The 15,113-nt window shown below is 36.6% G+C and overlaps 1 protein-coding gene across 2 annotated transcripts; it reads left to right on the top strand.

Moving 5' to 3' along the window:
- The first annotated feature begins 324 nt into the window (after positions 1-324).
- Positions 325-1,556, top strand: LOC110922690 (reticulon-like protein B14). Of its 2 annotated transcripts, none has more exons than XM_022166924.2 (5): positions 325-424; positions 728-953; positions 1,023-1,083; positions 1,160-1,235; positions 1,314-1,556. In XM_022166924.2, exons 2-5 carry the CDS (start codon positions 807-809, stop codon positions 1,354-1,356), a joined length of 327 nt encoding a protein of 108 aa, XP_022022616.1. In that variant the 5' UTR covers positions 325-424; positions 728-806; the 3' UTR covers positions 1,357-1,556. The 2 variants fall into 2 exon arrangements, with proteins under 2 accessions (XP_022022616.1, XP_022022615.1); XM_022166923.2 differs by having other exon boundaries at positions 330-424; positions 740-953.
- The last annotated feature ends 13,557 nt before the right edge of the window (positions 1,557-15,113 follow it).

The raw sequence follows: 15,113 nt of genomic DNA, 5'->3' as shown, positions 1-15,113 counted from the left end.
CACACCAAAAGGCTATATTTATTTTTCACCAGGTAAAAGCCACGTCATAGACGATGTTCTAGTTTCATGACTTCAAATTTTGTTTTTAATATTAGTTTATGAATAGAAATATAGATTCTAGATGTTAAAGTTGAATATTATTACAAAATAAATTTAATTTATAAGATTTGTTCATGTAATTGTGAGGAGTCAAGTCTATAAAGTCATCCCAAAGTCATACCTTTCTTTCGATCCCAAAGGTCTCTTGAATGCAAAGCTTAGAACTCTTATTTTGATTATATAACATATACATCTTTCTTTGAATCCACAAAACACACACACACACACAAAACATCAAAACCGGCATACCATTTGATCTTGATTAACATGCCGATATACTCATCTTCTAATTCCGAAGAATCTAACAATGATAACAGTCTAAACGGTAAATTGTTTGGACTTGAAAGACTGTTACATTCCATACTTGCTATTTCACTAAATTTTAAAAATCTTTTAAATATGTGATCATAGTATCATATTGTCAATACGATACTATGATAAATATTTAAAAGATTTTTAAAAAGGGCCTCAAATTTTTAGGTTGCTTAAGGCCCTCTAAAAAGGTTGAGCCGGCCCTGCATATTGACTTATGGTTGTGCTAAAACATAACACCACCAATGCTAACATTGTAATATGGACCAACCACAAGTTGAAGTATTGTGTCGAATTTTACTAACACAAGATTTAGTGTAAGTTGCAGTCGCGGATATAATATTATGGAGAAATGAAAGCTTGTCCGTGGCCAATATACTAGGGTTTATGACGATATGGTTTCTCTTAGAAGTCCTCGAGTACACCTCTGTTTCTGTTGTATTTTACGTCGTGATCCTTTGCATTTTGATGATTTTCATCACCATGATCGTGATGTTGGCTCTCTTATCCTTTTACGGGACCTCCACAGAAGTTACAAATTGGTAATGTTATGGTCAACCTCATACTTTAGTTATGATGTCCAAACCCTTAAACATTTTACATTCGTATAGGGGAAAGATCAGTATGATTCTGCATTATTGCATCCTGGAAAAATGCCTAAAGCTTTTCTTTGTAAGTATATCTATACAAACAAACCGTATTTGGTTACATCAAACTTATTATCGTTAATTCTATGATTTTGTTCTAGGTGATCGGGTTAGCATTGTTGACGACTTCGGTTATCGCAAACTATTTGATCAGCCCGTTGTATCTCTTGTTTATCTGTAAGTTTCGGTTTTTAGATTTGAAATATATGATACAAGTCTTTATTAATCAGGATCGAAGGGTTTCTTTGTGTGTAGATGTTATTTGCCTTGGACTTTACTGGTATTTTACGAGAAGTAGGAGGTCGATTATCTGATCAACAAAAGGATGAAATATGCCACAAAGATGCTAAAGAAAGGGATGAAATATGGCCAAAGATGCTAAAGAAATTTGAAACAAATATTTACGAAAAGAAGGCAAATTAGTATTCAGTATTGTCTTACTGGTTCAGTTTATAAGCTTATTATTGTAATGTTATAAATCAAGATAGACATGTAACAAAATCTACATAAAAACTAGTGAGATTTCACTTGCGTTGCGCGAGATATTCAATCGGTATCAGATCGGTTTGTTGTAGTACCACTACGATACCAGCACTTGGCATATCAACCGAAAGAGATAACTAGACCGAAACCATAAAAATGGATGTTGGTATAGGTTTCGATGATACCAGTACCGATATTATTCGTTATGAATTGTTTCAGTTCGTAATGGCACCGGTAGGAACGTCAAGAAAACCATAAAATGTTACCGGTACCAATTATTCACAACTCGGTTTTGAGTAAAATTTATATAGAGACGTACACAAAAATAAGCATATCACAACGGCATACTCGTAATTTTATAAAACATCGCATTTTAAAAGCTATAGGAGGATTTAAAAAAATACGCTCAAAAGCTAGTATTACTATAAAAAAATTGTCCGTGCTTCAATCGCATATAAATTACTAATCACAACTCGATTTTGAAGAAACTTACACTGACACATATATAAAAATAGGTTCTATAATAAAAATTAGAGTTAAATGGCATTTTAGTCCATGTGGTTTGGGCCATTTTGCCAGTTTAATCCAAGTTTCATTTTTCGTCTGTGGGTCCAAAAGGTTTCGTCGTTGTTATTTTATTTCACAGGGTTAACTTTATCCATTTTTTTGTTAACGAGAAAGGCAATTCGGTCATTTTATATGGCCGAATTGTCCTTCTAGTTAACAGAATTACATATAAAATGACTGAATTGCCCTTTTCGTTATCAGAAAAATGGATGAGGTTAACTCAGTGGACTAAAATGGCAACGGTGAAAACTTTTTGGACCCACATGCGAAAAATAAAACATTTGGACTACATGTTAAAATGACCCAAACCATAGAACTAAAATGAAATTTATCTTTAATAATTATAAGAGAAACAAAATGTACCCAATCAATTAATTCACTGCATAAGATTTGCAAAGGCTGATTAACAGTTCTTTCATATCGTCGGGCCACTAGCCACGGGCTATCGATTGGACCAATTTTTTCATGGGCCACACTAAACATTCCGGTGACACGTTTTCTCTATTTTTAAGCCCATGTGTAGTCATAAAGCCCCTTTGTGTGCGTTACGCGACAAGTGTCGTGCCACGTCACACAGGGGCTTTATGGTGCGTTATATCACTAGAGCCCGTAGTCATAATGCCCCTACCTCATCATTACTCAACTAGTATTAAGCCTCTGCGTTGTAACGGTTGTCATAAAACTGTGTTAAGTAGTACTAATACTATACCATTGTCAGCGACCACCAACAAACGGAAAAGCTCGCAAAAACAAAATAAATAAAAACGGGAAAAAAATAACTCCGAGCGAAAAGCAGATGTAAAATCTTTGAATCACGCACGCTCGTTGCTGAGAAATTAAACCGAAACATAAAACATAGAAAAAAAATAACTAAGTCCATCCAAGACCCGCGTGTTGGACGAACTTGTCAAACGCATAAAAATAGATGTGACACGACGGGCCAGTCAAACGGGAAAAAATATACGAAAAATGTTGAACCCCACACACACGTGACGGTGCGTTAACTCACAAAATTTAGAACGAAACGAAAAACTTGGGAAAGATAAAAAATATGGTGGATCAAAATTGAAAATAAAAAAGAGTTGGGATTAAATTGTAAAAGATGATAAACTTTGAGTTAAAAGTTAAAAAAAAACAAAGGGTCTAGATTGCAAAATTGAAGTTATTTATTAATTTTAGATAAAGATAAGGATAAAAATAAGTGATATCTATATATTGGTTATTAATTAATATTAATATTAAAAGAAATTTGTTAAACAAATATAAATAAAATTTATGAGGTTGGAGGAGAGAATGTCATGTGTCATTATTTGGAGTCTTTTATTATATGTTAGATTAGATTAATTAATAACCCCTTTAATTATACATACATATGTATGTATATATATGTGTGTGAGTGGGGGGAAAGGTTTGCAACTCCAAAATGCCGCTATGAGTATAACGCTACCGTCTAGTTTTACCCCCATGGCGCCGCCTGTAATGGTGTGGCGGGCGCTATGGGGCGCTTTCACCCAAAAAATTTCTCACATGGCGCCTCCTTACGCACGGATTAAGGCACACAATTTTGTGTGCGCGCTCTCTCTCTCTCTCTCTCTCTCTCTACATAACGCTAATCACAATTTCTTTTCTTTTTTGCTCAGTTCAATCGTACATCAGAGATCAACAGGCGTCATCAACAAGTTCCGCTTTCAACGATTTTCCCACAGCGGCGACAATGTGGTTGTGTGTTAGGTGCTACTAAATACACCACATCCCCCTTTTACTAATCATACCCTCAATACAAAAATCGTATCAATACATTACAAATCAACATTTAATTGTTTGTTTGTCGTCTTTGTTGTTATTATTATTATTTTATTTTACATAAGCCCATACAATAGTAGTTTAATACCAAATTACCACCAAACATCTTCGATACTTCACAAAGATTCATATTAAGGGTTTCAAAAACTAAACAAAGATGGTTCTTGTACTTGAAACTGGAAAGAAAACTAACATAGTGGCACAGGGATAGGATTATTACAGTACCCGTACCGTTACCGAAAATACTGATACCTTGAATTTGAACAAAACTGGGTACCAAATATCGTACCAAATATATAGGTACAGTACAGGTATGAGTACGGGTATTTTCGGTACGGTACCCACTTTGGTACCATTTTGTTTTTATTTAATTTTTGAGCACTTGTACGAGTACTAAATAGGCAAAATTGACATGAGTAACAATATAGTATGAGTACCAAATAGGTAAAATTGGTACGAGTACCAATACGATACGGATACCATATAGGTAAAATCAATACGAGTACTATAAATACCATAATACGAAATAAAATATAATAAAAAAAAAAATTTAAAGGTCTACATAAAATTCGGTACCAGTACCCGTTTTTACCTGTACTCGTACCCGTACCAATACCGAAAGTACCGAATACCAAAACCAATAAAACTGGGTACCGATACATGTACCAAATACCTAAAATCGGTACGGGTACGTGTATTTGGGGAAAAAAAACCATCCCTAATTCATTCCCTGGAATGCTAGAATTCCTTCACCCCAAAGGGGGCTCTCATGCCCCCAAACTCACCCTTTGAAGTTTAGAGATCACTCCACAAAATCATTTGTAACAAGTTAGTTTGAGAGAGAGAGAGAGAGAGAGAGAGAGAGAGAGAGAGAGAGAGAGAGAGAGAGAGAGAGAGAGAGAGAGAGAGAGAGAGAGAGAGAGAGAGAGAGAGAGAGAGAGAGAGAACTTGTTAGAGAGAGAGAGAGGGAGAGAGAGAGAGAGAGAGAGAGAAAGAGAACTTGTTTTCTATGGCTTTTCTTGGCTAAACTCTTTAAGCTACTTAGGTTGTAGATGAAACTTGGTATGAATTAAAGGTTTAAACTTTGGCAAAGTGGTGTGTTATGTCTTTGATAATTCTTTCTACTCTTCTTCTTCGTTAATGGGGTTTGGGATCAGTTTTGGTCTTCGATCTTATGGGTGTTCTTGATAACCTTGATGGGTGAAGCTTATTAGTACACTTAAGGCATGTGACAACCCATATACTAATAAGGAAAATCTTATCTTGGAGAAGTGGTTGACCCATTTGTGGAAACACATCTTGTGATTAACCCTCATTTATTAAGGATATCATTGTTTTCCTGCACGATCTATATGATAGGCTTCAATGATAAGTCAAAGCTTGGTTATGCGACTTGTCTAACACGGTCTACATGTTAGGCTTGGCGTAAACCAAAAGTTGGTGAACCCATGTTACTAAGGTTACATCCTTTGCTCTGTCGTGATCTAGGCAATACGGTTGTTTGCAAATCATGGAAGCTGAACGATTTCAATATTTTTGTTGTTAAAGTAGTTGACATATTCCTTCGGTTTTGGGCATGCAGCACGCCTTCTGAATCCGAGAACATTGGCCGAGCAGCTCAAACAAGTATCGCAGACCATCGGATAATACATCAATTAAGAAGACCAACATTCTGTAGACGTAGGAGGAAAGGGGCAGTAAACTTGTGGGAATCATTGTTTCTTACCATGTAGAATTGATGGGGAAGAGTATGACAGATTTAGAAATGTTGGGCTAAGTGCAGTTATGACTAAAGTTTTCTGAATTGCAGGTATGACAAAAGTACTAAATGATCATAGTTTCATACCATGTAGAATTCATGGGATCTCAAGGAAGAACAAATACATCAAAGATAGCTAATCTTGTTTGTACCAAATACATCAAACCACCGAAATGAAAATGAACAATTTTGTGTCCTTAGGTGAAAAGGTATCGTCCGGCCTTTTCCCTGCTCCCCTTTTGTTTTTGTAAATTGGGAATTTCCAAGAAAGGAAATTCCATTTTCTTGAACAGTGTCAAACCGGAGCTAGCTCTGAGCATCCGGATATCCCATTTCTTGTACGAGCTGATGCCTTTGTGAGACATATGAATCTCATGAGACATCGACCTTGTTACCTACATAAAACCTATAATCAGCTCTTGATGAGTTCTGTAAAACCAGTAAAAATGTGTGTAAGACTGATTAATGTTTCTGATCTAAAATTACTACATGTTTCAAAGGGATGTTTGGGATTGCTTATGATACTACAAGTTTTAACACGTTCACTTGATCTAACAAAGTCAAACACCATTTAACTTTTCAAAAAGTTTAACCGAAGTCCACACGTTCTTAACCGAATCTGATGATCTAATGGCATGTTTGGCTAAGCTTTTTGAAACTGTTGGTGCATCCGTCTGTCGTCTACGTCTTGTATCGAGTCTTGTATAGAGTTAAATAGATCAGGGCTCGAAAAACGAGAAAGTGAGTTTTTAGGGTGATTCCGCTTGAAATGACACCTTGTCATTTTCAAGCGAAATCAGCATTTAACCCTATTCCGCTTGAGATAGTTCCTAATGATTTCGCTTGAATTGTTAATGTCCAATTCCGCTTGAACTGAACATGTGTATGTTCAAGCGAAATCAGGAGGCTATAAATAGTCCTCCCAAGCGAAATCTCAGTAGTTGTAGTTCCGGTGTGCAACGAAGTGCTGCTGAAGTGTCGAATTGCTGTAAACGTCATTATTATCAATCAAACGACAGTTTAAAGTGTAAAGCTTGCTGAATTGACCTCAGTTTCTTAGTTTCCGCCTATGAAACTGAGATAAACTCTTTTGATCGACTCGTTCGGGTCTGAAAACGATCCTACAAGTGGTATCAGAGCTCAAGAGGAAGAGTTCATACCAATTCAGCTGCATTTTCTGACTTCTACACCTTCTTTTTCAAATTAATCATCTTTTCACGGTTAAAATTGGCTCAAATTCACACAGTGCACTCGCAATTGTCGTTTAACAAAGCCTTAAAAGTTTCAAGTTAAAATTCGAACTAAAACTGGTTATTTTAGTAATTCCTTGAAAGTGTTCTATTGAATGATGACGTCACAGTGATTCCGCTTGAAAAGATTGGTTTGATTCCGCTTCAAATTAGATCCCTCTTAAAAAATTGTTGTGATTTCGCCTGAATGTGAGGTTCCGCTTGAAAGTTCGAGTTGATTCCGCTCGAACTGATATTCCGCTCGAAAGTTTGTTGTGATTCCGCTCGAACGCAATATTCTGCTTGAACAAGTGTTGACTGATTCCGCTTGAATCAGAGTCTGTACCTCAAATCTATGATTTCGCTTGAACAGTTGTTGTTTAAACTTGATATTCCGCTTGAACAGGCAGTTTTTGAAAACTTTAAAAAACCGAATCATGGACGAGGATTTTTATAATGCTTTTGCTACCCCGATCACAGTTGCTCAGCAGACGATGTTGGAAAACGAAACGGGAACCATGCAAAAACCGCCTAAACTTATGAACATCGAGGAGTATAAGAGTTGGGAAGAACGGTTTGAGAACTGGGTGCAAGCAAACTATCTAGATACTTGGGAATGCATTGAGACTAAATACCTTAGACCAATTAATGATGACGAAGATGTGATTCCTATCAAAGATCTTAGTCCCAATGAGAAAAAGAAATACAAAAATGAAAAGATGATGATTAGCTTACTGCAACAGGCAGTCAAAGAGGATATCATGGTTTTATTACAACACACTGGGAATGCTTATTCGATTTGGAAAGCGTGGCGATCTAAGTTTGTTGGAAGCCAAGAAATGATCAAAAACAAGAAATCACTTCTGAAAAAAGAGTTTGATTTATTTCGTGGTTTGAAAAACGAAAGCACAAAGGAGATAATTGAAAGATACTGCAATTTATTGGTGAACATGAAGAGGGCTAGTATCACCAAAGAGAATGAGGAGTTGATTGAAAAACTGGCTGATGCATTGCCGCATGAGACTTGGGGCACATACTTGATGATGCTAAGAAACAAAAAAGGTTTCAACAATCTAACACTGAGCAAGTTTATTAAAAAGATCGAGGCTCAGGAAATGGAACGGATAAAGATTTCAAGAATGAAAGTGTTTGATGGTGAACAAGACATCGGGTTGTACTACAAATCAGGGTTGAATGATAAAACAACCAACATGTCACCAAAAGTTGAAACTGCATTCAATGCAAAGAACTCATCTGGAAGTTTATCCAAAGGATCAAACAGCAACACAAGTTTCTCATCATTTCCATCATTTGATCCGAATGTTTTAACAACAAGAAATGGCAAAAAGCTTCAATGCAATATTGTGTTGAATATTGAAAATGATCAGGAATATTCTGAGGAGTTAGCTAAAAGCCATATGTCTTTGTTGGGAACTGTTCTTGAATCTTATGGTAGTTTTGTTGCAGGTCGAATCAAGAATCCAATGCTGACTAAGGAAGATTACGACCAGATCGATGCTGAGGAGATGGAGCTCATGGATATAAAATGGTGTTTGGCTAGTGTGTTGAGGAGAGCTGAGAAATTCAAGCAAATCACAGGAAGAAATGATCTCCGTGGGGCAAATGTTTCTACTTTGGGTTTTGATAAATCTAAAGTCACTTGTTTTCGTTGTAGGGAAAAAGGACACTTCAAGAGGGAATGTACCAATCGCGAAGCAAGTGGAGCTCAAAATCCGTTCAACAACAATGATTACTACCGAAAGGCCATCTACTATCAAGTTGCTCAACAACCAACTCAGTATCAGGCACAAACTGCACATGGAAGAAATGTGATTGAAGATTCTTCAAAAAGAGCTTGTGTGGTTAATCAAGAAGAGAAGAAGCCATCGACAGGGTTCAACTGGGATAAATATATTCCAACTGATGCTAAAGCATGTGTGATTAATCAAGATGATGAAAAGTTACCTGAAGGGTTTAGTTGGGAGAATTTCACTTGGGATGATTATATTCCTGACCAAGCTCCTGTTCACACAGCTTTTGTTGCCAAAATTGAAGAAGATAGTGATGATGATACTGAGTATTATGCAAGAAGAATGGCAGAATATCTGAAGATGATTGCTGAAAGTGACAGTGAAGATGAGAAAGCCAAGAAGAAAAAGAAAAAGGTAAAAACACCGGTTAGCAGTGATGATGAAACTCCGGTGGTCAAAAGAAAAGTAAAAGAAGTTCCGAAGTTCAAAATTAGTGAAGAGGTTATTGCCAAAGAAATTCATGTGAACTGTGAAACCTGTGAGATCATGAAAAAGAAAAACTGTGAGTTGATCAACAACATGAACAGGTTGAAGGAATCTTACGATGTGCTGAACAAAGCAATGAACATGTATAATGACACAAGTGAAGAACATACATCTGCTATGAAAACTCTTCAAGGAGCATTCATGACGAAGCAAAAATTTGTGAATAACTACATTGAAAAGTGTGCTGTTCTTGAACAGAAACTGGAGTTGCAAAGAATTGAGACTGAGAGAGTAAATCGTTTGTTGAAAAGTTACTCATGTACTTCTTATGTCATTGACAGGATTTATCCAACTGTTGAAGGCATGAAGGCATTTGAAGATGATGAAGTAACTGAAGAACAGACAGTTTCTGAAGAAAAGACTCCTGAGAAGAAGACTGAGAAGAAGAATGACACTAAGAAACAGGCTGACAAGAAAAATTCTGGTAAGAAACAAGGTGTCAGTTACAACAAATGTCCACCCCCGTTGGATAATGGATATTTGCCCAGAAATCCAAATGATGAAAGAGTCAAAAAGGCTACAAACTTACAGTGGGAGTCGGAGTCCTCAGACAATTTGCCAGAAAGTATTGATATCACGTTGACATCGTCTGACACTGATCAACAATCTCAATTGATGAAGAAAGTGGTGGATCATGTGTTAGATAATGATGAAACTGAGGAGTCAAAGTCGGAGTCCGTGTCGGAGTCAAAGTTCGAGTCCAGCATTCCGGGTCAAAATGAAAAACAGGGCAAAAGAGTTTATGATAAAGAATTCTTGTTATCAAAATCTAATTTAAATGATGAAACATTTAAAGTGGCTTATACTTTGAATGATTCTGACAAATTATATTCTAATGAGGAATTTCCAATAAGAGGTGTCAAAACTGAACTGATTAAAAAGGTTTTCAAACTGACGGAAATTAATATTTCTGAAATAAAAGATGAAAATCTTACAAGAAAACCAAGACCTTACACCTCAAGAGTGCAACAAAGATTAAATAAGAACAAGGGTTACAGTTCTGGTTCTGGTTTTCAAAAGAAACCAAACCATAACGGTAGTTTCAAAAAGAAAGGATTAGGTTTTACTCCAACAGAAAAACAGAAAAATGAAAAATACGTTCGTGATTTTAACTCAAAAATGACATTTGTTTCAGGTACATCACCAGAAGAAGAAGAAAAGAAAGCATTTTGGAGACAATCAAACAGAAAGTTCCTTGCAAAGAAGTAAGAAGAGATGAAGAATGCGGACCAGAGAAAGAAAACTCGAACTTGTTTCAAATGTGGTAGAATTGGACATCTTGCGGTGAACTGTTTGCAAGAAATTCAAACCAAATAGGGAGTTTCCAAACTCAAAGAGAAAGTGGTTGAGTTTGAACCACCAATTGATCGAACCAAATTATTCAAAAATTCGAAATTTGAAATTGGTGAATGTTCAAACACGTTTTACAACAAAAGAGCTAAATCTGACAACCAGAAATGGGTTGTTAAGAAGTTTGTTGATAGTTCTAGCGATGATTCTGATAGGTCGAAATCAGAGGAGCTATCTTCTGGCGATGAATCTGATTCCACAAAATCAGATGAGCCACAGGTTATTTCAAAATGTGAAGGATCAGTTCCGACTGTGGATGATGAGGATTTTCCACTACTTCGGACTGAAAATTTTAAAAAGAAAATTGGTAAAATTGAGATTTCAAACCAATTTTATAATGACAAAAAGGTTTTTGATGTTGAAAAGGCCTTTAACCCCAAAGTAAAACACATTTTTGGTAAAATGATTGACCGAAAAGTCAAAGGGGTTAAAGAGTTCTATGAGAAGAAGATGGAAGGTAAGAAACCGAGCGTTGGTAACTCGGTAACACCCAAGGCTGGTCAGGCTTGGGTGGATATTTTCTTTGAATAGAAAAACCTGACTTGCTGGAGTTCCCAGGTTGGTAAGCGTGGAACATGAATCGGCATCATTCTTTGTATTTGATTGTGTTATACGTACAAGTAGTAAATCAAGGACATTAATTTGTATTTGATTTTCTACAAGTGGTTGAAGACAATATGATGAACCACATCCCCGTCTCTACAATTGGTAAAATTAACCAAACCTATTTTCCGGAAAAACCATTTTGATTAAAACAAACTTAAGTGTTTTGAAATCTAAATGGGAAAATGGTTTGTTGATAGGGGGAGTTCAGATTGTTTATGCCAAGTGGATGGCGAATTGAAGCTTGAAACAACAGTTGTCATATTTCTGTACAGTTTTTGTTTTCAAATTTCTTAGATGTGTTTGCATTTTAAGGGGAGTAAAAATTTCAGAAAATCCAAAAACATTAGAAAATCTGAAAAAGTCAAAAACATGATAAAATCAAAAAATGAGTTTTGTTGTGAAAAAGAGGAAATGATAGTACATCAGTGGACTATCACAACATGCTAAAGAAATGAAAAAATAAATGTGATAAACAATCTCACTGCGGATATGCCAGTAGGTTTTTACACATTTAGTAGATTGTGACGAGACATAAACCTAAAATTTCAAACTTGCTTGTCTCGTGGGTAACATTTCTTGGATATATGGGTAACCCCCGGAATCTTGTTTGAAAGGTCCCTCTTTCTGAGATACTAGGTCTTTATACTCAGTGATATCTAGGGTATTATTCCGGGACTTCTGCTGAATAGAAGTTCTGACCTAGTCCCTGAATAATACTTTCTACATTGCTTGAAATGTAGCGCAACCCTCAGCAAAAATGATTAAACAATAAAATTGATAATCATTGCTGTTGAAGAAAAGATCCTCTAAAGGGGACACACCTAAAGTCGAACCGTCATCTCTCTGCTGAACGGAAGTTCTGACCTGAGCTCTCACGGTTTCGCATCTAACCCCTTTACAGATATCATCTGTGGTATACTCACCTGTAAGACTGGATATTGGGATCTGGATACGGGAGTATATTCAAGTAGTGGGACACGCGAATAAGTTTAAGTGCTTAAAACATTAATTCGTATCTCGGAACAGTTGAACTTTGTGTGAAAATTTAAGTGGACCAGTATACTGACAATCTAGGTGAATTGTTTAGAACTTAAAATGAAATCAAGCTTAACGGTGTTGGTGATCTGTCACATAAACTGATATGATCCTCTTACTGATGCGTGTGGGTGTGTATATGTTTTAGGTGTATATTTTAAGTCCTTTTTACACTTTTTAGCCAAGTTTTAAATTTATAAAACACGATATTTACTAACACTACACACACATATGGGCAAGTGCACCCATCGTGGACGTAGTATAGTGTTGGTAAGATACCGAGGTCGTCCAAGGACACAAGAGCTTTTAGTACCGGTTTATCCTCAACGTCTAACCAAATCAAAACGTTAGAAAAGATTTTTAAAACTAAGAAAATAAAACTAAATGCTGAAAAATAAAAATAAAAGTAAAACAGATAGACAAGATGAATCACTAGGATCCGACTCGTGTATAGTGTAACCTTTGATTATTTTCGCACTTTTGCACTTGTTTAAAAGATTATCTTAGTTATTGTAGTAGGCCCCTCTTTTGAAGGTGACGTTACCCTCAACCCAGTAGTTTGAGTCAGCAAGGATACAATCCTAAAGGGTCGGATTATTGAAAGATAATTAATTAAGTTATTAATGCAAATTATGGTAGGCCCCTCTTTTGAAGGTGACGTTACCCTCGACTAAGTAGTCTGAGTCAGCAGGGATACAGTCCTAAATAGCCGGGTTATAGTATTAATAGTAGTTAACTTATGAGGGGGTCAAAGAGTTTGGATCCCCGCCATCCAACACCTTTGGGTATTGAAAGAGATCCTACTAAATTTGACCCAGGTCGCTTGCAAGACCTCTAAACGCTGAACAAGGGCAAGACTCTTACCAAACCGTTCCCTTAACCCCCGACCAGGTAGCCAACATACCTCCATATAGACCGTGGAGATATGAATGGTGAAAATCTTTATTTTATATAGACAGTAAAATAATGTCAAGACACCACGGACAAACGATAAGGAAGAATCACCTTCAACATAAGAAACTAGTTATTAAAGTCATTAATACAAAACCAAATAAAAAGTGCAAAAGATTAAAAATAAAAAGTATTACACTAGACACTTGTCTTCACCAAGTGATGTAAGAGACTTAGGCAAACATGGCCTTTGATTGTGAAGAACTCTTACGATCAATCTTGGATCCCGAGACGACTCACACACTCTATGATGGACAATGGATGATGGTGGTGGATGATGGTATTATGGTGGTGGTGGGTGGTGGGTGAAGTGTGAGAGAGGTGGTGTGCCAAGGGATGAGTTGAAATGGCTCCAAGCACTCCTATTTATAGGCTGAACAGAAGCCTGGGCACGGCCCCGTGCCCGCTGGGCACGGCCCCGTGGCCGTCTGACACTCTCTCTCTTCATTAATTGTAATTCGCAATTACAATAAATGCGCCTGCAGTACACTGACCACGCCCCCGTGTTCGCTGGGCACGGCCCCGTGGTGGGCAATAGAAGCTTCTATTAGTTTGTCTTTTCTGCTGCTTCTTGGGCACGGCCCCGTGCTCGCTGAGCACGGGGCGTGTTCAGTCTTCTGCCTTCTCTGTTTTGCTCGGGAGGATGCTGTCGAGGGGTCGGGCAATCCACTTTTGTCCCTTTTCTTGTATTTATGTTAGATTTTGCTGTCTTTTTGCTTCTTTTGTTAATTTGAGCTTATTTAATCCTGAAAATACAAAAGGAAGACAAAAACACACTTTTCCAACATTAGTACTAAAAAAGGGTTAGTTTTATTCCACAATTGATATAATTTATATGTTGCATTTTGCGCGTATCAAATACGCCCACACTTGAATCTTTGCTTGTCCTCAAACAAAACTCTTTATAATGTGGCTTTATTCACTCCCAAATGGAATGGGTAGAAGAGAAGGTTTTTTGGGCTTGTCATAGAGTGTCGGGATTTTCCAAGATCGTTTAGGTTTTATTTTTATTTATTTACAATCCTATTCGTCATGATTTATTAAAAACATTTCATAAGATAAATTATTTATTAAGGCATAACATACCTTTTTAAAATTCCATTTATGTACAAGTTCACATACCTCACGGGGGAAATCACTCACACTCGGCCGAAGGTGTATTTTTAGTGAATCACTCGAGAGCGGCGTGGAACTTATTTCTGCCATAAGCTTGCCAAGCAATCAATCCTCCTCCTTTTTAACTTTATACCTTTGTAAATATCAAGAGGACTTTTTGGGTGAAGGGTTAGGCTTGGGTTAAAGGTGGGTGGTTGGGTTAGTGGTTAGTTGAAAAGGGCGAAAGACGTAAAAAGCGTTGGTTTTCGTAAAACATTTTGTTTTTGTGACTTTTTATTTTCAATGAAGTATTTATTCAAACAAGCTTTTGTTTGAGGAGCTTTGTTTGTTTATTTACAACTTCATCATCATTTTTTTTTTTTTTTGGGAAGAGTCACATGAAAACCAAGCTTTGTTACTAAAATAAGGGGTAAAAAAAATGAAAAAGGGATTTTAGTGGGTAAAAAGGGTTTTGGGTTAAGAAATGAAAAGGTTTAGGCTCAAAGGGGTTAACTAGGGGGAATTTTTGGGTAGGTAAAAAGAAAAATGAAAATAATGGTGTTGAAAGAAAAGGGGTTAGTCCTAATGCCTCCATCATTTACTTACTTGAGTTTAAGTTGGTAAGGACCGGGAATGAATTATCGTGGCAAGTTCTAGAGTCGTAAGAACCAAGCGGCTATTCACACAAGAAACGAAAAAATGAGCATTTAGTGTAAAGATATGTATTTGTATGCTCTATAAAGGCTCAAAACTCACTTTTGTGGGAATGGGTTTTTACGTGATCAAGTATATGTAATCAAATTTTAACTAAGTCTGTCATGCCGTTTCATAATTTTCTTATGTTGGTTCTTTTTATCACGACGCTATCGGTTGTAAATTT

The sequence above is a fragment of the Helianthus annuus genome, chromosome 17 (genome assembly GCF_002127325.2).
Source record: "Helianthus annuus cultivar XRQ/B chromosome 17, HanXRQr2.0-SUNRISE, whole genome shotgun sequence".
Classification (NCBI taxonomy): domain Eukaryota; kingdom Viridiplantae; phylum Streptophyta; class Magnoliopsida; order Asterales; family Asteraceae; genus Helianthus; species Helianthus annuus.
Note: the sequence above shows the minus strand (reverse complement) of the source record. Positions and strands in the feature narration are given on the sequence as shown.

What these genes read in the sequence shown, in the direction of transcription:
- LOC110922690 (XM_022166923.2), top strand. Translation starts at nt 367, where the DNA reads ATGCCGATATACTCATCTTCTAATTCCGAAGAATCTAACAATGATAAC. An exon ending in CAATGATAACAGTCTAAACG is followed by an intron (nt 425 to 739) that starts GTAAATTGTTTG and finishes TGTAAGTTGCAG; the next exon opens with TCGCGGATATAATATTATGG. An exon ending in GTTGTATCTCTTGTTTATCT is followed by an intron (nt 1,236 to 1,313) that starts GTAAGTTTCGGT and finishes CTTTGTGTGTAG; the next exon opens with ATGTTATTTGCCTTGGACTT.